The sequence below is a fragment of the Xiphophorus hellerii genome, chromosome 11 (genome assembly GCF_003331165.1).
Source record: "Xiphophorus hellerii strain 12219 chromosome 11, Xiphophorus_hellerii-4.1, whole genome shotgun sequence".
NCBI lineage: Eukaryota > Metazoa > Chordata > Actinopteri > Cyprinodontiformes > Poeciliidae > Xiphophorus > Xiphophorus hellerii.
The window spans coordinates 18623538-18646692 of record NC_045682.1 but is presented as its reverse complement, the minus strand read 5'-3'; the positions used below and the strand labels follow the sequence as shown (position 1 = coordinate 18646692).

At 40.2% G+C, this 23155-nt stretch overlaps 3 protein-coding genes across 3 annotated transcripts in view; 2 read left to right on the top strand and 1 right to left on the bottom strand.

Moving 5' to 3' along the window:
* Positions 1–720: 720 nt before the first annotated feature.
* On the bottom strand, positions 721–3235 carry supt4h1 (SPT4 homolog, DSIF elongation factor subunit). Its single transcript, XM_032575588.1, has 5 exons — positions 3051–3235; positions 2794–2900; positions 2628–2683; positions 1221–1274; positions 721–913 (listed from the first exon to the last, which is right to left on the bottom strand). The coding sequence occupies exons 1-5, from the start codon at positions 3117–3119 to the stop codon at positions 846–848; spliced, it is 354 nt and encodes a 117-aa protein (XP_032431479.1). The 5' UTR covers positions 3120–3235; the 3' UTR covers positions 721–845.
* Positions 3236–4419: 1184 nt separating this feature from the next.
* hsf5 (heat shock transcription factor family member 5) lies at positions 4420–9116 on the top strand. Its single transcript, XM_032575768.1, has 6 exons — positions 4420–5779; positions 5874–6200; positions 6927–7003; positions 7113–7421; positions 8418–8520; positions 8619–9116. The coding sequence occupies exons 1-5, from the start codon at positions 5215–5217 to the stop codon at positions 8484–8486; spliced, it is 1347 nt and encodes a 448-aa protein (XP_032431659.1). The 5' UTR covers positions 4420–5214; the 3' UTR covers positions 8487–8520; positions 8619–9116.
* A 498-nt stretch (positions 9117–9614) lies between these two features.
* Positions 9615–23155, top strand: part of rnf43 (ring finger protein 43) — a 102707-nt gene continuing 89166 nt past the window's right edge. Inside the window, exon 1 of the mRNA XM_032576807.1 lies at positions 9615–11083. Within this exon, the coding sequence (XP_032432698.1) occupies positions 10874–11083 (210 nt within the window). The 5' untranslated portion in view covers positions 9615–10873. The remainder of the gene's footprint in view (positions 11084–23155) is intronic.

The window sequence follows — 23155 nt, the reverse complement described above, 5'->3', positions numbered from 1 at the left end:
TTAGAAACTTCTCATCTAGGTAAGGAGGAAAAGGACTGAACTGCCATTGCTACCATTTGCTCAATGGTAGCAAAGTCCTGAGTCATAAAGTAAAATTGCTTTTCATTTTAATCTACCTGAAAATTTTAGAGCACTTCATGTTAGTGACAAACTTCATAAAGACGCTGAATTCACTTTGTAAAAAGTACCCAAATCTAGTCTAAAGAGTCTTTTTGCATAAAGCTAGCCTAATCCAGACAGAGACAGAGCTAACAATACATTATGGTAACTCTAATAAGTTCAGAAAATGAGAGACAAGTCCTGTTCTACTTTTCTTTCTCATCATAAGAGACATGGGGGAATTTCCAAAGTCTAAGTGACTAAGCATCCATTCGATCACCATAGTTTCCACTGACCAGGGCTGCATCGCTTTCATCAATAAATGAACACAACAGCAATTATTCTTTCCAATGACTCCACTGCTTTGTGTCTTTCCTTGGCTGTGGTTTGTTACTCGGCAACAAACTGCTGTGTCATCCTGCAGTCTGTCTGACTCTGCTCCACACACAGAAATGAGCTATTTTTAGCCCGCTTCTGGCCGGTAGAGCCTTCCCTAGCTTTCACATGGGCTCTTCACCGTCCAAAACAAAAGTCTGAGCGTAGAGAAGAAGAGCGGTGACCACCTGTTACCTGACCTCATCAACATTTTCAGTTCTAGAACGTGCAAAGATCAGACAGTCATTACGGTTATAATTAAAAAAAGACCTTTATTTTTGTTTATCATGACAAAAAGAACCAGGATCAAAAAGATGCATATGACTAAATGTGCTGTTGCACAAAGACAATAAAGCAGGAAACTGAACAAGTTATGTTTTCACTGCTGTGTCTCTGGATTTGTACATCACTCCTCTGCTTTTCAGCTCTCTCACCACACCTTAGAAAAGGGAGAAAATCATTAGCAACATGAAAGGCAAGACAGCTTAGTAATAAAACACTAAACAGCAAAATTATCTAACTTTTTTTTTTTTGCACAGTATTTTCTGCATCTTTGGTGAGTCTGGTTGCCTTGCAATGTCAAATTGGCTCTTTAAAAAAGGAGGTAAATTAAGATATTGCTTCTGCTCCATAACTGACACACTGAATTATGTCAAGTTTTTGTAGCATTATGGGCAGGCTACAATTATTACACAGAGACCAAACCATTTCTACTGAGTGCGTCTGCTTTGCAGTAGGTTTATTACCTGGAGGTAGCCTGCCTGTCACCGACACTGCGTATACACCCGGCTTGCAGTTACCTGTGAAAGAAGCAAAGAAATGTTATTTGAACTCGTTTTAAGCGTAGAAAATTAGTACTATGTTGCAATGATTTTATTGGGTCAGGTGGAGAAAATTAACAGAAATTTCATATATAAGGAAACTGCTGTTAAGACTATTGCAGCTGTAAGAAAAGTCCAGGTAACTAATATTTATCTGTGTTTTTTTTTTTTTTATAGCAATTTATGTAATTCTGTTCATAAATCCAGAGTACGAACAAATAAACGTCTTTGACATTTAGGCAATGTTTAAATTGGTCTTCACCAAATACATCAGAGACAAACAGCAAATCCTATCCTCTCATACAACAATAACACATGGACTATCCTCACACACACACACATCACGGACTGTTTTCTTCACACACACATACAATCTGTAAATTTTATCTGCCATTATTTATCTTGTATTATATTATATACATATATAATCCATTCCCTAACATTCTTGTATATTCTGTATAATCTGTATAATCTGTGCATATAGCTCCCATATTTATATTTATATTTATACACAATATCTATATCTCTTTGCTATAACCCCTTATTCTGGATAGATGCAAACTACATCTCGTTGCTTGTACTTGTGACAGTGCAATGACAATAAAGTTGAATTCTATTCTATTCTATTCAAATACATAATTTGGATAACTACTATGGTAAAATGACCAAAACCCGTAGACTGTGTTAAGCAAATAAAACGGGTGGAGTCAGTTCTTTTGTGAGGGGAACATTTTTGATTCCAAGATCCATAACGTGAAGGATTTAACTAATCCCTAATACAACTATCTGAAGTTTAAACAAAGAGCAACTAACATCAACACGGATTCATCTTTATTTTACACAGTTTAACTAAATACCTTTCAGCAGTCTAAAATGAGAGAAGATGCTTGGTCAAAAGAAGTATTTATAATGTATTTTTAAAAGCCATATATGAAGTGGAATATTTTTTTTATTTGTGTTTATTTTAAAATATGATACGCTACAGTAACAAAAGTGACTGTAGAGCATCATATTATTCAACATAATATTATCTTGAATAAATAAAATATTATAAATGAACTGATATTTATTCGAATCAGTAAAAAAGATTTGGGGTGACAATTTCTCACATAATGTAAAACGAGGTACATAGATGTTACCAGAACTTTAGCTTGTAGCAATCCAGTCAATTCAGACTTTTTTTGATGGACTAAAAAAGTTATTTTCTTTCAGACGCAACAGATTTTAAAAAATTTGCTTACAATGTTAATAGTAGTGACTGGGTTAACAGGAAATTATACATTTCAGTGGAAACGAAGGAAGTGTTTAGAGCTCATATAGCCGTAGTTTTACCTATTCTCTGCCATTTAGCCACCCAGCTGTCTTCAGGACTCATCATGGCTACAACTCTGGGAACACACAGGAAGGAAATTAACATTACAATAAGTAAACAATTAATTATTTTTCCTGTTCACCAAAGTGCTGTACAAGGTAAGTCACTTGTTGAGTGATTGTTTACCCATCAAACGAAGAACTTGTGCATTCATAAACCATTTCTCTGTTCCCCTTCATCTGGAGGTACGACTCACAATTGTCACAACCGTCATATTCAAACTGGTCGATGGTCTGAAGACGGCAAAAACAAAACAAAACAAACAAACAAAAACACACGCACACGAGACAAATTAAGCAGAGGTAATTTAAAAATAGAAAAACAAATGCGACAGGAAAGCTAACAGTAAGCATAGACGTTAAATGGGTCTTTACTAGGTTTACCTTTACAAGAGAACACAGCAGACAGGCCCGGAGGTGGCGGAGGTCTTTTGGCACCGTTTCTAATGCCATTATTTTTAAATTTCCAAACAATGTACCGCTATAATACAAGTTATTAGACTGGCTAATGTTTGTGGCTATGTATGTTTTTTTTTAAGCGACGACTAATGACGTAGTAGGTAGCTCTAGGACCCACACTATGGAGTCCTAATTTTGCGCCTGATTAAAAACAAAATCCCTTGAAGCTATCAGTTTTGAAACATAATACGAGTGCCGCTGCTGAAAGACAATGAATTTAAACCATGCCAGTAAAATTCAGCATTCAATTTACAATAATTCATATTAATCTATTTTTTTCTAAAAATTGAAATACAACACATTTTATTTTTAGAAACCCTTTTAAGTTGCTATATCGATATATCAAAATTATGATGAGTAAAAATAGGAGTACAAACTAATTAACAATAGGAAAAGTCCAACTTATTACTGAAATGTTTGCTAGAACCAGCTTCAGCAGTAATAACCTTGAAGTAATATTTTTTTTTTATCTAGACTTAATCTGTATCTCACAATGTATCTGTACTCAATACTTGGTCAGTTCTCCTTTTGCATGACTTACTGTGGTGTATATGTGGTGTGGTACAGAAGCGATAAGCCTGTGAAGGTGTTAAGGAAGTCCAGGTTGCTTTGATGGTGACATTCAGTTCATTTGTATTGTTCGGAAGGTTCTCATCTTTCTCTTGACAATACTCCAGCGGTGTGTCTTCTGGTCAACCCTCTTCTCTCTGTACACAAATGACTGTACCTCCATCTGAAAAAACTGAGAATTTTGCAAATGACACATTGATAGTTCTTTTTCTATGCAGACCCCACACATCCTGGACAAAGACTGCTTATAGACTTTTGCTTTTAGACTGGTAGTAAAGAGCATTGTCTGCAAAAACCAGTCATCACAGAGACGGTTTCGTCCTCCAGGCTGTCCCTGATGAATAGAATGCACACCTTAAAGCCTGAGTATCCATCTTTGGTGACTTTTGAATAACTGACTCCTTCTGCTTCAGCCCATGCAATGTAACTCTTAAATTGGCTTTGGTTCACAATTCCTTCAAGACTGTGGTTATTCCTGTTGCTAGGGCACACTTCTTTCTTCCACACAAATTGTCATTTGTGCAGGACATAACAAGACTTCACCATCAAAAAATTTTTCTAAAAATAATTTTTGTTTTGGTTGGTGTTATGTTAATTTTTTCTGCGATACAGTGTTTAAGATTTTTATTGACCATAAGCAATAATTATGAAAATGATTACAAATGTGAATATATTTTAGATAAATATATTACATAGTGAATCTGAGTTTCACTTTTATTAAATTTTAAAATGTTCATTTTCATGATTTTCTAATTTGGTAAGATGCATAACTCAAAAGGATTTTTGCTGCATCCTACGTGTAAAAATTTGTTTCAGTCAGTGTTCCATAATTGTTTCATATGGTACGATATCAAATTGAAACCATTTGAAATGGTTTAAATCAATTTTGGACAACCCTTGAGCATCCTCTTTGAGGCTGTCATGCAACAACAGTCAGAAGCTTCAGTCAGAAGCTTCTCCAGACGTGCTGTAGCACAGAGCGCTACAAGAGTTACAACGATATTTAATTTCCCTTTTGGATCAATAAAGTATTTCTCAATTGAATTGAATTTTGATTTAATGGAGACAGTTGGAGCCAGAACCAGGTTACCATGGAAACGTCAGACCTCCAACAGCTCCAACGATTTTGGGAATTCCCAACAGTTTGAGCCACAGTGACCCAAGGTATGTTTACAACTGAGTCTTGGTTTATTCCAGCACTAAATATTTAAAAATGTATATTTGACTTTTTAGGTAGTCTTAAATAACGTCACAAATAGGTTTATTTTAGTTTAAAGGTGTTTAGCGATGCTTTTGCTAAAGTTAGCCAACGTTTCATAACTGCTAACAGCAATGCTCGAATATTGCTGAACATTCTTGCAATTTTCAGAAATGTTCTTACGTTTCCACTCACGATATTATTATCATCTGTAATAATTAGCGTTATTTCATTTTTAGATACTGAATTTGGGCTTTTATTACTTTTGGTCACCAAGAACGAGACTATTAGCAACTTGGTTACAACGGCTAAGTTAGCCCCATGATGTCCGTTGCTTTTTCAGAGGAAGCCCTGCCACTTAGCATCGCCTGTTCCAGCTATACAAATGAAAGCATGGATGATGCTAACAATTTCAACCCCGGCAACATCAACCCCAATATTTTCCCCGCCAAGCTTTGGCGTTTGGTGAACAACCCGGCAGACGGAGCCATTCGCTGGGACAGCCGCGGCCAGGTGATTGTTATCGACCAGCAGCTCTTCGAGACCCAGATCCTGTCTCCCACCTCCAGGACCTTCAACAGCACCGACACCTTTAAGACCACCAACTTCTCAAGCTTCGTCCGCCAGCTCAACCTGTATGGATTTAAAAAGGTCGATCTGCCCGCTGACCACGAAGAAGAAGCGGGCAACAGGCTGTATCATCATTTTCACAACCCGAACTTTCAGCGGAGTTGCCCTCAGCTTTTGGAGAATCTCGTCAGGCTCACTGTGGATAACAAAGCCAAGCTTAAAGCCGGGCAGGACATAAGCTCCCGGCTTCCCAACCCTAACCGATTCCAGCGATTAGGTTTCAGCACAGACGGCAAAGACAATGTCCTAAAAGGAAGTAAGTGAGATCTGATGAACTCCTGTTGTTAATACTGACCAGAATTAACGAAAATAATTGAAATTTTGTTAATGTCAAACTGTGTTTGGTCCAGGATACTTCTTGCCTCCGCGACCCTCAAACCAGTCACCAGCGCATCCGTACCATCCCCATAAATCCCAGACTATGAGACCTCAGAGTGGAACCCCAGTCCCACCACGGTACCTGCGCCGGGTTCCTGGTGCAGATCTCTCACCCACCACTCTGCCCCTGGTGAAAGACGGGCCGATGCCTTTGAGGCACCCTTACACTGGAGGGTCCTCAAACTCCAAAACCCTGCATGTTCAGCAGGGCTTCCTACCTCGTATGAGCAACCGAGAAACACATTTCAATAGTTTTAGTCCTCGGAATCCCCAGTATCAACCTGGCTACTATCCCACAGGTAAGGCGAAGGTTGTAGTAGTGTGAGTTGACAAATCAACAGACAAGCAGTTGTTGAAAAGTTACTTAAAGGTTACACAATTTTCAGAATAGTATGTTTTAAAATATTATTGCCACTTCAAAAAAATAACCACCTTTTTCTGCAAATACAGCTCAAGTCAGTGTCTGTGTATCATCTTTCACATCTAGCAAATTGTCCCCCAGCCCCCAATTTTCTTTGCAGTATTGCTCAATCTTAATGATATTTAATAGAGTACTTGTATCTTTCTCTATATTCTTACTTGGATCTAAGTCTGGACTTTAGGTCATTTTAAACCTTGTTTTTCCTATAATCTAAATGAGTCTATTGCCACCCCAGTTGCATGTTTAGGCATATTTCCCTTCTGAAAGATGAACCTACCCACCAGTCTCAAGTATTGTGCAATCTCTAGCATGTTTTCTTCCAGAGTTTATTTTAATGATGAAATTTCTGTATGCATCTGTTTGCAAATAGATGCTGCATCGAAGTGCGTGCAAAAAGAGAAACTTGAAAGCCACATTCTGCTTAGTATTGATCTATCGCATATAGTAGCAGTACGTTACATTGACATTTGTGGTCGCAATGAGAGAAAATGCTCAAATGTTTATGCGATATGAATATTTTTGAGAGGAAATGCAGATGCAGTCACACGGGAGCTCAAAGTCCTGACTTGAAACTCTACAATTTAATGTCTTTTCCTGTTTGAAGTTTGCCCTTGCTTCCACCCGAACCTTGTCTCACCGAATATAACAGGCCTCCAGTTTCCTCCCAGACGTTTTTACCAGGTCGGTGAATAAGAGTGTATGAAGTTTTTTATGTTTTCATCATTAACTCGGTTTTTAAAACATAATTGACATTGAATTGTTTTTTTTTGTTTTTTTTTTACTCGTCTAGGCTGAAGGTCCCATGACCGTGTTCGACCCCAACCGCAACTTACAAACTTCCGAAAGCCAGGAAGTGAAAAAGCCTGAAGTTAACTTGGATGTAGTTTTCCAGATTGCAGATGAGGTGATGCAAACTTCACCCAGTGCCTGTCTGGTGAAAGTGGAGAGCGCAGAGAAACCCGTCTCCGTGCCACAGCCTTCCTCTGACCCCAGGGATGCACTCACATATAAAAACAGCAGAGCTCCTGTAGTTAAAAAGGAGAATGAGGAGCTTGTGGTTTCAGTACCTGAGCAAATGGCTGAAGATGTGATATATGAGGTAAGTCTTTGTGCCAAGCACATCTTTATTGGAGTTGATATTTGCTTTTGAAGGAAATGAACCGTGAATTTATTGGAAACACCTAGAAATGTTGCCTGTTATTTGCAGGCTTTGTTTAGACCAGCAAATGATTATATTTATTATTAATGTGTGTCTTTATGCTTTGTGTATAATTAATACACTGCAAGAACACAAAGTCTTAGCAAGTATTTTTGCTGTAGTTTCAAGTGCAAATATCTCAGTACACTTGAAATAAGAGAAAATTGACTTACAAGTAACCTTTCGGTGATGTATAGAAGCTTGTTTTAAGTCAATAATTCCTAAATCTTGATGTAAAAAGTACTAGTTCCACTTTTTCACTTATGACAAAAATGTCTCGTTATAAATGAAATACTTTGCCAATTTCTTAATATTAAGGAATTATTGACTTAAAACAAGCTAATAAATCTTGCTAAAGAGTTACTTATATGTTAATTTTGTCTTATTTTAAGTACACTGGGATATTTGCACTAGAAATTAGAGCAAAACACTTTTGTGGTATCAAAAATCTAAAACTAAATATTTAAGATATATTTTTTTTAAGCAGAACGCTACAGTTAAGTTAATTTATTCTTTGGGAAAAACAATTTATCTTACTGAATATTGCATAGACAATAATGTTATTAAAAAAAATAAGATTACCCACTGGGAAACAGAGTAGTGCTTTTATAACAATTCTGCCTAATGTTTCGACTATAATACCTTTTGCTGCAGTTTCCAAATAGCCTTAACACGATGGACGGCCCTCCTTTAGTTTTCACAACCTTGTGTTTTTTTATAACTGGGGAAAATGTTTCACCAAGTTGGATTTCCTTTTCTTGTACAGAGCGGAATGCTTAAAACTTTTGTTTATCATCATACCTGTTTACATAGAATAAATCCAGGAATGAGTAGACTAAATTCTATTTATTGTTTGTTTGTTTTTTTTTTTGTCATCTTCCTCCGTGTCTCGGCAAGGTTCAGTTTGATCAAGACAATGATGCCGAGCTCGTAAACGTTGAGGTTAGCAACTCGGTTCAGGATTAAGATGAGCAGGACAGCACAGGGACTTGCTTCTTAGGTAAGGCATGACAGGAGCACATTTAGAGGAAATGTAGTGGAAAGAAAGGTTGCATGATTATTTAGAGTCAGTGACAGGCGGTCACCTCTCCCCTTTAGATCTCAGCTCACTGATTGATTCAGCTTGCGACAAGAAGTATCCACAATGAGTTCACAGTGCGACTTCAGGCTCCACTTTGATGATTACTTCCTGTGTAAAAAAAAAAAAAGAAGTTGTTTTCATCTTTTCTCTTTAGTTTCTTTTGTGATTGTGCAGTTGTGCTTTTTGCTGTAACTAGAATAATTTCAACTGTAGTATGTTTGTTTTGAACCATTTAAAATTTCACATCAAAAGGTATGCATGTTTTTAAGGACTGTAATTTGATATGAAGACTTTGGAAAGGATTCTTATGAATTGTAATGTTGTACGACTCAGCTACTTTAACTCGAAGCAGTGGTGTGTGTCATAGCGGAAAACAGAACAATTACATTTCTTAGTGAGAAATTGCTTTTATTTTTCATTTCATTTCTTGTCTGAAGCACCTTTAAAACCTGTGAATGTCACGATTTTTAAAGTACACTGCAAAAACTTTCTTATTAAAACAGACTACACTTTCCAGCTGCCTGGTTTATTTACGAGGAATTTGTTGGTACGGCGGAAATGTTCTGTATAAAGACACTAGGGGGCGCCATTTAGCTTTTTTTGATTGGTTTTGATGGCGTGGGGCAGCTCCACCCTCAGCTTGTCTACATGCTGCCTTCACGTGTAATTTGTAAATTGAAAGTAAATGAACGGATTTATTTTTTTTAAATAGATTTTTTAATTTAACATTTTTACATCGTTTTGATGGGGTTCACGTAAGTATGTAAACGTATAGTGCTCGATAGTTCCTCGGCTTTTAAAATAAGTATAACGTTGCAGAAAATGTTACTGAGTTTAGAGCGTTACAATAATGACGTATGATTAATTACGCCGGGTTTCTTTAGACGACTCAAAATCTGCTTTCTCTTTTTTCAAGTTGTATTTATTTGTCATTAATTGCTACGTTTTGTTTCTGCCATGTTTAAGCTTTGACAGAAAAAAAAAAAAAAAAATCTGTTTACGCTTTCACGTGAAGGCAGCAAGCCTGCGAGCAGGTAGAGTGACAATGAGATCCCAGGGGAGCGACAGAGAGTCCGGGAGATAAACTTTTGAGACGGCGTCATAACTGTACACTCTGTCTCAGGACCCTAACGACGTGCAGTTGGGACTACATGGAGGCTGGACTGCTATTCTTTCACACGTTTCGGGGTGTTTTTTCCCGTTTACTTGATTGTAATTTTGATGAGCGATTCATTTTCCCCTGCGTGCTCTCAGGAGGGTCGGCTCTAATTTCTCAATGTGCTGCGGAGGCTCTCTGAAGTCGGGGGCGACGGGGAAAGCCTGCCTCCTTTTCGTTTAATTAAGGAGCGACTGCAGAACGTCAGTTAATGGCAGGCTTACAGAAGCCGCTTCGGCGTCTGAGCCAGTTTAGTTACAAAGTTATAAGCTCAGCAAGAAAACTGTCCGTTTGTTCCGGTTAATAATTAGATAGAACCGAGAACACAGCCGAGCAGCTTCTTCGAGGATTACTTTTTCACAATTCCCCGGCTGTAAAACACATTGCACAACTTTTCGGCTTCGGGTTTTATCCGCCAGCATGGCTCCCAACTCTCCGGCGGCAACCTGTATCCCAGCCTTTGAAGTTCAAGCCGTGACTCTCGAGCGTTTTCGGTGGATTTATCCAGAAAATGCGGCGCCCACGGGACGGGCTCGCTTCTTCTGACACTTTCACCCAGCTCGTGTTTGCTCACACAATGTGACTGAAAGACGCGGCGGAATTACGTCTTACTGCAATATAAAGCACAAGTCGGATATATGACCGGGATTTGAGCCAGTGGAGAGGGATAACTACGCCAGTTCATCTCTGAGGAAAACAACCTGCGAGCGAGGAGAGCTGAGTTTTTGGTGTGATGCAGAGCGGCGTTTTTGGAAATCAGTGCACGCTTCAGGTTCCTTCATGCTGCATTGGAGTTTCCACCTCTCACTTTAATAAACACTGGATGCAGGTTCATTTAGGCCTGCTTACATCGGCTCTAGATTCTCTACCATAACCTGCAGTGTTTTATATATGTATATGTATTTTAACCCAGATGCTGAATGGAAGTTTAAGGAGTTCTAATGGAAGCCCTTCATCATTAACAGTTTGGATTATAGCTCATTTCTTCAGCAGATAGTTTACTGAGGTAGGGGGAAAAAAAATAAAGAAGAAGTGGGACCTGTTCATATAGGCTAGGTTGATATTTCTGACAAAGTCCACCATGTGCGGCCGGGCACCGCCGCTCCAGCCGAGGCCATGACCGTCCCTCTGCGGCGCCTCGCCGGGCTCTGGCCGTGGCTGCTCATGGCGGCCCTGCAGGTGGTGCTGGGCCAGCCGAGCATGGAATCGGGACTCCGAGCGGTCATCAACGTGACTCTGGTGAAGGATCCCACGGGGAAGCCCATCGTTCTGAAAGGGGAGTTCGTGGGAGGAAGTGCAGGCAATGCGCAAGGGAAGCTGAAGCAGGTAAGCAGTGATGCATTGACCACTCAGTAAGACCTTACCTTTTATCTAATCGAGCCGTCAGGATGTTTTTTTTAATTTATTTATTTATTTTTGTTTGTTTTAGAAAATGCAACTTTGCAAAATTGTGCAAAGGAGCACTTGCTCCGTTGCCTTTTATTGCAAAAAATTTGCAAATTGCAACCACTACCTTAATAATCCAGACCAGGAACGTTCAAAAGTACTTTTTGAAAAATAACTGTATGAAAAAATGAGGGGAAGTGCGTCTGAAACACGTTTATTGAATATGGATATTGTGATTCCGCCGTAGCATGCCTTTCACTGCCCCACCTCATTGAGAAGGGATCTATTTCCTCCTCAACTCCACCTGTTTCTATCAGTTTACACATCATCAACTGTCTGATAATGATTTTCACACCTCTGCCGGTTTTTATAGCTGCAGTTTACAGTCACGCACCAGCAAGTGTCAAATTAACTTTGGGTATTTAAATATGCATTTGAACTGTACTTATTCAACTCCAAAGGATCTTAAAAAGAGATGTTTAATTTTAATATGACCAGGTTCAAGGTTACACATTTCATCTGGAATATTATCATACAGCCCCCCTAATATTACAATAAATCTCCCAACACATGTTGAGGATGTCATCAAGATCCTGGCATGATTCTGGATTATTACCAGAAATGGCTTTGCTACCTGGCATAGTCCATACAGTTCAAATAAGCTTACAGCTAGCACGCTTTATCCATTCCAAAATTAGTTTTTAAGTGTGTGAGGGATCACCGTCTTGTTGAAACGCCATTTGACAGAAAGTATCCCCCCAGTTGAAAGTTTGTGTGTGTGTGTGTGTGTGTGTTTTATTTTATTCTATTTTTAAGAAATATCCAGAAGCTATCAGGAACTATGAGGTGCTGATGAGGCACCGATGTCCACAGCGACCAAAAAAAAAAGAAGCGCCTTGCTTCTCGAAGAGCTGACAATTTGCAGCTGCCTGCATGGACAAGCCAAATGCTTTTTGAAGGAAAGAAAATCATGATTAGAAGATAAACAGATTGAAATCCCAGGCTACAAGCACCTGTAGAGTGTGTAGAGGTGTTAAGTCTACGAAAACAGTACCAACTAGCAAGCACGGCAGTGGTAGCATCATGCTTAGGGCCTCTTTCACTGCTGGTGCTACTTCTGCATTGCACAAACGACAGGAAGAAAGAAAACCTTTGATTCTTCTCCGTCATCATTTGAGTTTTGTTTTCCCGTTTTGGTGCTGCAATAGGAAAATGATGCCAAACGCACAAAAAAAAACTGACTGAAATTTATTGCAATCATTAAACTTCTGGATTAGTGTCAAGTTACACATATTGAAACATTTAGGATCTAAATGTCCAAATGAATTAAATGAGCTATACCATTTATGATCAGAACAGTTATCCAATATTCTAGCAGATTTATGCCAGCAGCTCAGTGATTAAAAAAAGAAAAGAACAGTTCAAATACATAATCAAAAGGCCACGATTCATATTAAATTAATGGATGATGAGTGTATGTAAACATCTGACTGGAACTGTGTATGATTGGATTGCAGATTAAAGTGTCTCTGAGCTGCTTAATCACATCCCGACTTCCCACTTAGGTTAGAAGCTAACCTAAGTGGGCCAGACGATCAAAATTCCTTCACCAGAGCAGAGAGCAAATATCTTATTACGCTCGGTTTGTTTTGATAATGTAAGAAACATGCTGGCTGTGGTTGCCAACTGTTGTAAGTGGTGCATCTTTTCCAACGTGACCGCTTTGTTTTCGCATCAGCTATTTTTGGAATCTGATGTTCCATGGTCTGATGCATTTAATATCAAGGTGCAGCACAAGGCTTTCAAAAAGCATCTAATCATGTTGAGACCAATGAACGCCCTTTGTTTGTCCCCCCCCCCCGTTTTGATAAAAAAAAAATTACCTTAAAAATATAAAGTATGTGGCCTATTCAGTTTGCATATTTAGCATTCAAGAGCAGATTACGCTATAAAGCTGGCCTGTGTGAATTTATTTACCGTCTCTAAAGGAACGGGGCGACAGATACAAGGTACTGTAAGATCTCGTTTCTCCTCACTCACCAGGTGTGGGGCTACTTCTGAACGTTTAGCCAGATGCTTCAGTTTGCCGTAATTGATAAGGCTTCACGCGGCTTCGTCACGGAGAAAGCCCTGCGTTAGACACGGTTAAAAACCTCCCCTGTTCATCCCTCTCCGTGTAAAGCTCATCTGACTTTGCCGTGTCTGTGTGAGATGTTGAAAACTTGTTACAGATGCACATCACGGCGCTGCTCGGATCAAAGGCGTTTCCAGCTCTCTGGGATTTCCAGCTTACTTTAGCTTTTTGGGTTTTTTTTCACTTTTTTCTTCACCCCACCAAACCCTGCAGAGTTTCAGAGATGGATGTTTTTGTTTTTTGTTAAGGATAAATACAGGTTTATGTGGTTCACATTTTGACACATAAGTAAAAGAAGTTTCCAGCTTTAAGATAACCATTCTGATCTCTGCCACACTCAGAATACCTGCGGCCTAAATCCTTCGTTTCCCTCCCTACCTAACCATGCAGGCGTAGTCAGATCATCGATTGCAGTTCTGTCTAACACCAGAAAGGTAAACTTCATGCAGACCATCTCTTCTGAAAACTGTTCTCACAGTGCACAGAAATGATGTTATGCTGCAGGATGCTTTTTGTTAGCACACCGACCTGTTTCAACAGGTCTTTTTTTGCCACTGCTGGCAGCTTTATGTGCCCGCTTTATGTTCTTGTCATTCAGTGGATGAAGCGGATAAAGGTTTGAAAGTTTTATGTAGAAATTCTCTGCGTGTTTTGATTCTCACTCACTTGTAATCTGTCTTCAGTATTAACCACATCAGTGTGTAATTAATCCTCATGGCTTCCATATCTGATCAAAGATATGAGTATAAATGTTCAGCAGGTGTGTTTTTCCTGGAGAGGTTCAGATCTGAGTTTTGGGTTCCATTGCTGATGTCTGGTTCTTGTTATCTCTGAGCTAATTTCGAGTTCTTGTCTAGGAACTACAATGTAAGTTGATGTTAGAACGGCAAGAATTGTGTCCTGATTGTTATTAATTATTTATATTAGAAGCAAATGTAATGTTTAAAAAAGAGAGAAAGGGAGCAGTCAATGTAAAACAAAAATTTCAAAATAAAATAATGACAATAAGGACAGCTTTGACGTTAGTTAGCGATTAGCATGCTTAGCATTGGCTAGCATTACTGGGATAACAGCCTCAGTGTATTTTCTGTAGAGAATGTGAAAGTTCCAAAAGGTACAATGAGAGAGAGAGATATCAACTTTAAAAACAAATAAAACGGAGCATTTTTGTGCTTTTTGGAGTCTTGCTTTCTCTTGCTCTTTCACAGCCTGAATGAACTGTAGCTATCATAGAAAAACGGTTTCTTTTGAAACAGCTGGGTCCATCTCTGTGCTTCCTCAGACTTCAGGTTTAAAACACATAATAACTAACCCTAGGTCATCGTCACTCAGTGACAGCACCCACACAAAGAGTGTTATTCTTACCACAGCCTGTTAACGTTTAAGTGTGGGGTTGATGTGATTTTGACTTTCCGACCGGCCGGTCACCAGCCAGGTCAATCAAACCAGCTGATTTGACAGTGCATCTCAAATTTTTAACAGGTTTCCAACATATCATAACCATAAGTAGGATGGTTAACTTATGCAGTAGTTAGTTTTCTGCTGTGGCATTTCCTTTTAAAAGGTTAAACGGCAGTATTATGAATTTTCCAAACACTTGATTATAGCACAATTTCAGTTGTTGCATAAATGCGAAATATATATCAAATATGACGTTTTAAGAGAATTAATTTTGTAATTTAACGTCTTGAAATTGCCTCTCTAACTCTTTAAAATCTCCTACTCTTTATGAAACCTCACCTGCAGGAAATCATCACAACATTGCTCCTCTGTTAAGCCTTAAAAACGTTTTTACCAACGTTGCGCTGATGTGTAGTCCCACCAGGTGTTTGCTAGTTGACTAGTCTGAAGGAGCTGAGTGGGGAAGTCGCTCTGAGGAGGAGCACCGTCTCGAATGTGGCGCTGGGTCCACCAAGGCGTTTTGTACAGCTCAATGGCTGCGGAGATTAATCAATTTCTCAAACATGCTTGAATGAATCCAAGCAACACCCCTGATTTCGATGGGGGGAAATACATTCTAACATGATGTGCAGCTCAAAAAAAGTTGATTTTACATAACACTGCCCCTGTTATCATGCTGGCTAAGAGGAGGGGGCCAAACATGTACCACCGGGGCACAGAGGAAGTTCACAGCTTTCTTCAGCACATCCAAGTCATGCGCCTTCACTTTGGTACGTAACTCCCTCTGATCTTTTAAACTGCGGTCTTCCTGGAAGTATGCCCTGTCCGCTGAATGGACACGTTCATTGGAACACTGGCTGGGTTCTTGCCAGCACTATTTGGACAAACACTAGTGCAGAGGAATTCCTCTCTCTGTCTCACTCTCTTTTTTTTCTTTCTTTCTCTCTCGCCGTCTCCTTTCCAAAATGGAGCTCGGTGATGAGAGGAGAGGTCCCAAAACTTGGGAGATAACGCTCGGCGCTTTCCTTTGGGTCTCTGCGGGGAGAAGGAGATGGACTTTATCCTCCTTAACAGGCACGGAGCCCAATTACAGAGCATCATTAAAGCTCCACCTATTTCCACTTAAAACTGTCTTGACTTTCTATTTTCCCCTTCTCACTGTGGCATTTTTGGCTCTTTGTTCCTTATGCCATGTTGCCCCCATGAGAGCTCCCTCAGATTCATCAGCTATAATTAAGGCAGGCCACCACTTAACTCTGCACCACTTCACATTCCTCGCTCCCTCTTCCCCCTACATCCCTTTCCCAGTTTCCTAAACGGCACTGAATGTTTCCCCCTCACCTCCCTCTTCCTCTCTCTCTCACTGAATCCCCCTGGCTGTCCGGGGCCGCTATCTCCACGGCGCCCTCATCCCCGGCCCTCGGCGCAGCCGTTTGGGAACGAGGCATGGGAGGGCGGAGCGGGCGCTGAGGGACAACATCAAAGCATGACCAGTTCCGAACGTGAGCTGGGATGATTAAAAGCTGAGTCTGTTTACACTGGGCTTCCCATTCGGGCCCTCTCTTCCCCCTCCCTTTGAACTTCCTGTCCATACTTCCTATCTCCCTGGATGAGATAACAGTCTGTCCAGGGCTCCTTAGGGCTCCTTGCCACTTAATGTTGCAGGAACTGTCATGATGCATAGTTCTACTAATATGTCAAAAATGTATGGAGCTTTAAAGTTTATTGAAGCCTGTGTGCAGTGTCTTGAAAAAGTACTCGCATCCCTTAAACATTTCCACATCTTCTCACACTACAACCGAAAACTTTGATATAGTTTTACTGGGTTTTACAAAAGGTAGTTTGTTATTGTGAACCAGAAGAAAAATGGTTAAAAAAAAATATAATGGGACAAGTCAACAGCTATTTAGATTTTTTTTTTAAAGCATTAATTTCCTTTATTGCAAAACAGTAGATAAGATAACAGGTGCTAGAAGTGCTAATGTGCTTAATGGTGGCATGAACCTTAGAATCAGTTGAACAAATAATTAGAAAACAGGTTTCTTAACTGTGTAAACAAGGTTTGGGTGCATGCCAGATTAGCAACAGCCCTGATTACTTTCTGTATTTCTGTCAATTTTGCATCATATTTTCTCTGTTGATCTACTAGAATCAGCTGGTTCAGCAGGTTTCTAGTAGCAGTGTGACACTCCTTTCATTATTGGTCATACATATCAGTAGAAGAATTGTAACTGGATTTTGAGGGAGCAGTTTTGTTTTTCTGCATTTCATACTTTTGTAGTTTTGGTCATTTTCCACTATGTTTTTGAGAACTGAGATGTTTTCATTCCTTGCTTTAGCTTGATGGTGTAAGTATCATCCTATGAGGATGCTAAATTCAGGCAAATCCTGGAAGGAATTCCTTTTTGGAGGTTTTGAGACTTGAGATTGGGGTAGTGAAGACAACAACCTGAAACATGCAACCGGAGCTACAATGGATTGGTTTAGATCAAAGCATGTTACAGTGTTCAAATGGTTCAGTCAAAGTCCAGACCTGATTCTGAGAATCTGTGGCGAGACTTGAAAACTGGTCTTCACTGATACTCTGAATTTGAGCTAACTTAAAAAATTGTTTAAAGTAGTGACTCTATTTGCTTTAAAAATTATGCATATTTTTCCTTCCGCTTCACCATTATGAACGACTTATTCTCAGTCTATATCTGTCACATAAATCCTTGGTGTAATTCATTGAAGTTTGTATTATAATTAGACTAAATGTGGAAACGTTGAAGGGGTATGAATATTCCTGAAAGGCACTCTGGGTGCTTACAATATTTTTATTTTATGCCAAGCATTAGTCAGCATATTTATTGTTTTGCATAATATAAATTTCATGCGAGCCAACTTTTATTTTTTATTTTTATTTCTTCATCTGTTCACAACCAGGAAAGAGCCTCAGGTGAGCCTCAAGTCATTGGAGGGTTCCAGTCTGTATTTTACACATTCAGACTTCTCCTGGCTCCGCTGATATGGGAGCCATATGAGACTCGAATATAAATATGCCTTTTGGCGACTCTGGCAGTCGAGTAAAGGAACAAGCAAAATCGTCCTAAGCTCACAATTTCCTCCTTGCTTTTCCCACAGCGCCTTATGATTTTTGTGTTATTAACTGCTATTTTTGTAGAAGGGGAGACCATTCAGGAACAGCCTAGTTATTACTCTATAACATACGGGATGAAAGAAGGGATTATTTACCCCTCCACCCCCTGTTTGGTCCGTTTAGCAATGCTAACCCCTCCTTCCTCCAGCAAGAGCTCAGTTCTATCTTGTGTCTGGTTTCATGCCATGAGCAGACCCCTACGTGTGTCCAGGCAATCATACAGGCCGCGCACTAATGGTTTCTCCTTAGCAGGGATCTGACAAAACAGAGCCCTGCAACACAGGAAGTTGGGGCTACCGCTGTCCTGTCCGCCGTTTTCTGCGAGTGACGGCTGTGGAGACGCGTCCAAAGACGGCGGGAAGAAGAAGGGGGGATCGGCAGATGTCTCAGTCCTCCCAGTCCCCTTCTTTTTTAGCCATTAGGCTGCGTCTGGAATTTTTGAACGTTACACAACACATTTTTGTCTCTCTTTCATAGCACTCCATGTGCAAATAACCAAGAAAGTTGTCTGCTTCTTCACTTTATCACTGTCACTCATGTAGCCACTCCCTCACACATCTGCAAAACAAAGTCCCATGCTAAATTTGATATCTTTTTATAGCACAGAAGCGCGCAGACAGGCACATAGTATTTGAGTGTTGTATGGTGAAGCCATTACTACCGGGCTTATCAGGGAACTGGCCCACGGGGCGGAAAAAGAAACAAACAGCGTCTCTTTCTTCCCTCGAACACGTACGCCGTGGGTCCCTTTGGGGAACTGCTGGCACACTGAGAGAGCCGCGAATGCAAGCAGCTCTTTTGAGTTTTGCCTTCATCTCACCGCGCTTCTGTTACAGCAGAAGAAGGTGACTCACCACCAGGTTTAAAAGCACATAGGCGCACATTCACACAAGCGTATTGTCGTTTTCCTTGAATGGTAGCTTGGGGACTGGTCAGGGAAGAAGTGCTGTTAGGGTTGGTGGCAAAGACCATGGCGGTTTCACTGCCTCTCCTACAACCGTTCGGAGTTTGTCGCTACAGCTCGAGTCGAGGGAAGCACCTGTCGCTTTCCAGCTGAAACCGATCCACAGAGAGGAGAGGCTGCTGATCCATCGTGGGCGTGGAGGCCAAGCCGTCCTCTCTCTGGAGGGGATCAAGGCCACATTTATAGAGATTTACAGAGAACCGTGTTGCACGCATGACAGTTGTACCACACCTCACGAGAATTCACGAGCCGCCGACGAGAAGGGTTGACTTCATCTGTGTCTACGCAAAGCAAAAGGTCATGATGGGCAGAACAATCTGGCCAGTTATATACCTGCTATGGAGTTTTAAAACTATTTATAAATTAAGCGATAGTTCTTGCGTCCGTACCCCCATGCTTATTCTACATTGTCTTGTAATACAAAAAAACAACTCACATGCTCCTTGAACTTTTTCCAGTTTTGCTACATGACAACCACAAAGTTCATTGTCTTTTCATAGGGCGTTAAAGGACATACCAACACAAACAATTACATAATTGTGAGATTGAAGGAGATAAATGATTTTCAGTTTTTTGCAGAATAAATACTGACAGAGCAAATAAATGCTGGAAAAGACATTAGTCGTCAGTCCCATCTGCTCTGGTATCCCTAAGTAAAATCTTTTGCAACCAATTATATTCTGACGTCACCTACTTTGCAATTTATTTTCAGTATAAATACAGTTGTTTTGAAAAACAGCAGTGCTATGAAGAGGAAACACAAAAAACGTGAAAAAAGATGCTCTGGACAGATTCAGCTCAATTTAAAAAAATACTTTATTTTTCCCAAAGGTAAATTAAGCGTTTTCATAAGTCACTGCTAATCCACCTCATTTGCTTTTGCCACTCCTCTTTAAAGCTGTGTCTGGCCATATGGTTGGAAACCTGGGCAGAGAGACGTTGGAGTTGGGATGTGATCGTTATCCATTATGATGGATTAGAGAGATGGTTTAAACTTCTCTCTCTGCATCTGAAGCCTCTTTTTCAACTCCTCTGACATCTGGAATTGTAGTGAGGGTGTTATTTGAGCTCTTGATATGCTAATCAGCGGCTCCCACTTGTAAAAACAATACTTTGTTGGCATGGTTGCACATCTTTGCAAAACGTCGGAAAGTAAAAGATTTTCCTAAAAAGTTCAATGTCTCAACCTAAAAAAAAAAAAAAAACAAAATAAAAAAAACGATGAACTAAAATCTACATGCTGCCACTATGCTATGGACTGGGCAATTCTAGAACAAATCCAATGTCTTTGGCCTACTTGCAAACATTTTTGTGTTTTGTGGAAAACTAACACCACACATAATGACACCCCTATCTCTCTGTAAAACATGGCAGTGGCAAAATCATGCTACTCTCATTCAGTCGGGACCAGGAAGCTGGTCAGTTTATAAGAAGATGGATGATGCTAGATACAGGGCGATCCTAGAAGAAAACCTTTTAGGGGCTTGCAAAAGACTTGTAGCAGAGCAGAGTTTCACCCTCAAACAGACAACAGCCCCAAACATGCAGCCAAAGCTGCAATAAAATGGTTTACATGAACATGTGTTAAAATAACCCAAAGCGCAGACCTAAATCCAATCAAGAATCTTTAGAAGGCCTTTAAATTTGCTATTCAGTGACATTAGCTATGCTTCCATCTAACTGGTCATGTGAATTTTTTGTGAGCTTTTAAAATGTTGCAGAAAAGAAGAAAAGGCGAATTAGGCGTGTTTCCATCTACTGGTTTGGAAAGAGAGGAGAACCCAACAAGATGTAAAGGTTGCAAACTAGCATGAACCACACATCTCGGAAAAATTTAGCGAGTCCTCCACCCAAGCTAGAGGTTTGGATTTAGAAAGTTTTTGGGGAATTCATGTCCCCCGTTAAGGCCCATACCCACCAGTCGATGGGAGCATTTGCTACGTCTGTATTTATTCGGCAAATGCGTTTCCATCTCCCCCTGAGTGTATTTTCTGAAAAGCTAAAAAAACCACCTCAACTGAGCGTAAGAACTTTTTTGCAAATTTTAGGACGTTTCTTCAAATTTTGCAGTTTCCATCCAGCTTTTGTAATGTGATCATTCAAAATGCACATAAGAAACACTGCTAATGCTGAGTCATATCTCCACAGAGTTAACTGGAGCCAAATTTAAAGGTATTATGAGTTCAGTTATCAGTGAGCCACATCAAAATAGACAGTAATTGTGTTGATGATGACCTAGCAGCTCAATGGATACTGCAAGCATGCAGAATGTTACTCTTGACTGAATTGTAATTCTTAAGCTGGTCACAATCACATTCATTTTGCACACCAATGCGATAGTGATGTAGTTTTCTTTTACTGCAGTGAAAAATCCTTGGTTTTCTTGCATATATGTGGCGTTGATTAACTTTAGACAGGAACCCCGTATTTACCTAAGGATTAGGAATGTACTGGGGGAAGAAACTTTGACCAGGACATCCCCCGGTTAATATTTTGGTCATTTCGGCCACGACGTCTGCCAGTAACAACTTATAAGAGCAGACCTCTCTGTTCCCGGCGACATCAAAGGCTCAGAAGCCTCCCTGCAATTTTTCATTTCGCTGCCTGTGTTGTTCCTCTTCATCCTAGCAGAGCAGCTTCAAATTCCCTCCCCCGCTCACCTCCTGTCCTCTCCTGTCTTCTCCTAACCAGCCCTCTCTTGTTTCTTGACAGCTCTTTAAAATGGTTGTAATTCATTGCATGTGCTTCAGTTTCAAGGACAGAAACGGCCGCACGCTCTCAAAAGGCAGGAAGCTCTTCGTTTGCCGAGAACTTGGAGGAAAAGAGTCATCACCACGCCACAGATAAATGCTATCTGACAAACACCCTCCCTCTCCCAGGCTCCCTGTGGCTCCTTTAGTCACTTGCTCAGACATTTTTTATTTTTTTTACTATAGCTTTGTGCTCGTCTCTTTGGTAAATACAGCCTGTAAGTACCTCCCAAAGCGAAGCAATCTCATTCAAAGTTGTTTGGGTTCCGTACGACAAAACTATTTGCTCAGCATGTTTATGAAGGACAGATTTACAGCTGCAAAGCTGCAGAGCAACATCGTTAAAAAGGCAGCAGCGTCTGCAGAAAGCAAAAGAGCAAGAAAGTAGCGCTTTTTTTTGCTTTTTTACTTTGCCGCTTGAACGATTGGCTCAATGATCCGAAGGGTGAAGAGCTTTCACCTGTGTGATGGTCCCTTTTTTTTCTTCCCCCCTTTTTTTTTTTACTATTTATGTGCGTGTAGGCATGAATGAATCTCTGCAAGTGTGTCCAAAGTGTGTTTGAGTGCATAAGGGGTGGAGCTCCTGTACTGAGATCATTTACCAAACTCTATTAAGCGAGATCAAAGAGACTTAGATCTTTCAGTGCTGCATGACTACAAAAGCCATATTGTAACCCCAGATTAAGGGAGATAACACTGCTGACAAAATATGTTCTATGTCTGAGAGTCACATGGTCACTTCCAAACAGCATGTCCCAGCTCTGACCTTCTTTCTCCCTTTATTTTAAGAAATGCTGCAGTGTTTTTTGCTAATAATCTTTGTGCCACCACGTTCATTTATTGTGTGAACAAAGCAAGGCACAGATGTAGGGTTTCGTCACGACGAAGACGTTCGAATTCACCGGAACAAGCTAAACAGGTTGGTTTTGATAGAACCAAATAAGCTGCTTTTGATTTTGTCCTTTCCACAGTTTAATAAACACACGATCACTTTCGCAGACAAAAGGCCACAGACCACCCTGTGTCGGTCGGGGCACGACTGTTGTCAGGTGGAAGTCCAAGCAGCTGGCATATCTGTTCACAGTGCAGCTATAAACAAAGACGATATGAGGACCATGCAGTGCCAACCCCGGTGACAGATTGTGTTTCGTGTGCCTGCTCGATCATAAAAGACACCTCGTGTTTGGCCTGTCGAGCGGTTTCGTGTAAACGTGTGGCCCATACAGGAAGAAAAACTGTGATGTTTGTGAGACCAAACATGTCCACTTTTGATAAAAAGCAGATGAACTTGGCTGTGTGGCTTAGTTTGGAGGGTTGCAGTTTTTTTCCATCAACTCTGACCTCAAATTTCAATGTGGCTGCCACAAACACAAATATAGAGATAGATAGTGGAATAAACTGCTTATGTGCTTTTTTGCTGCTCTTTGTCTTTCAGGTTTTCTACTAAACAACCTGTTAATGGACACGATCATACAGTATTTGAATGCATTCTGCTTAACTTTCTCATATGGCAAAAAGCATTTTAGTTAAGACAGGCCTGCAGAATGGCAGATGAACGTAGATAATCAGTTAGCAGTATGAGCTAACTGTTAGTGGCTAGCAACACTGAAGTTAGCATCTTATT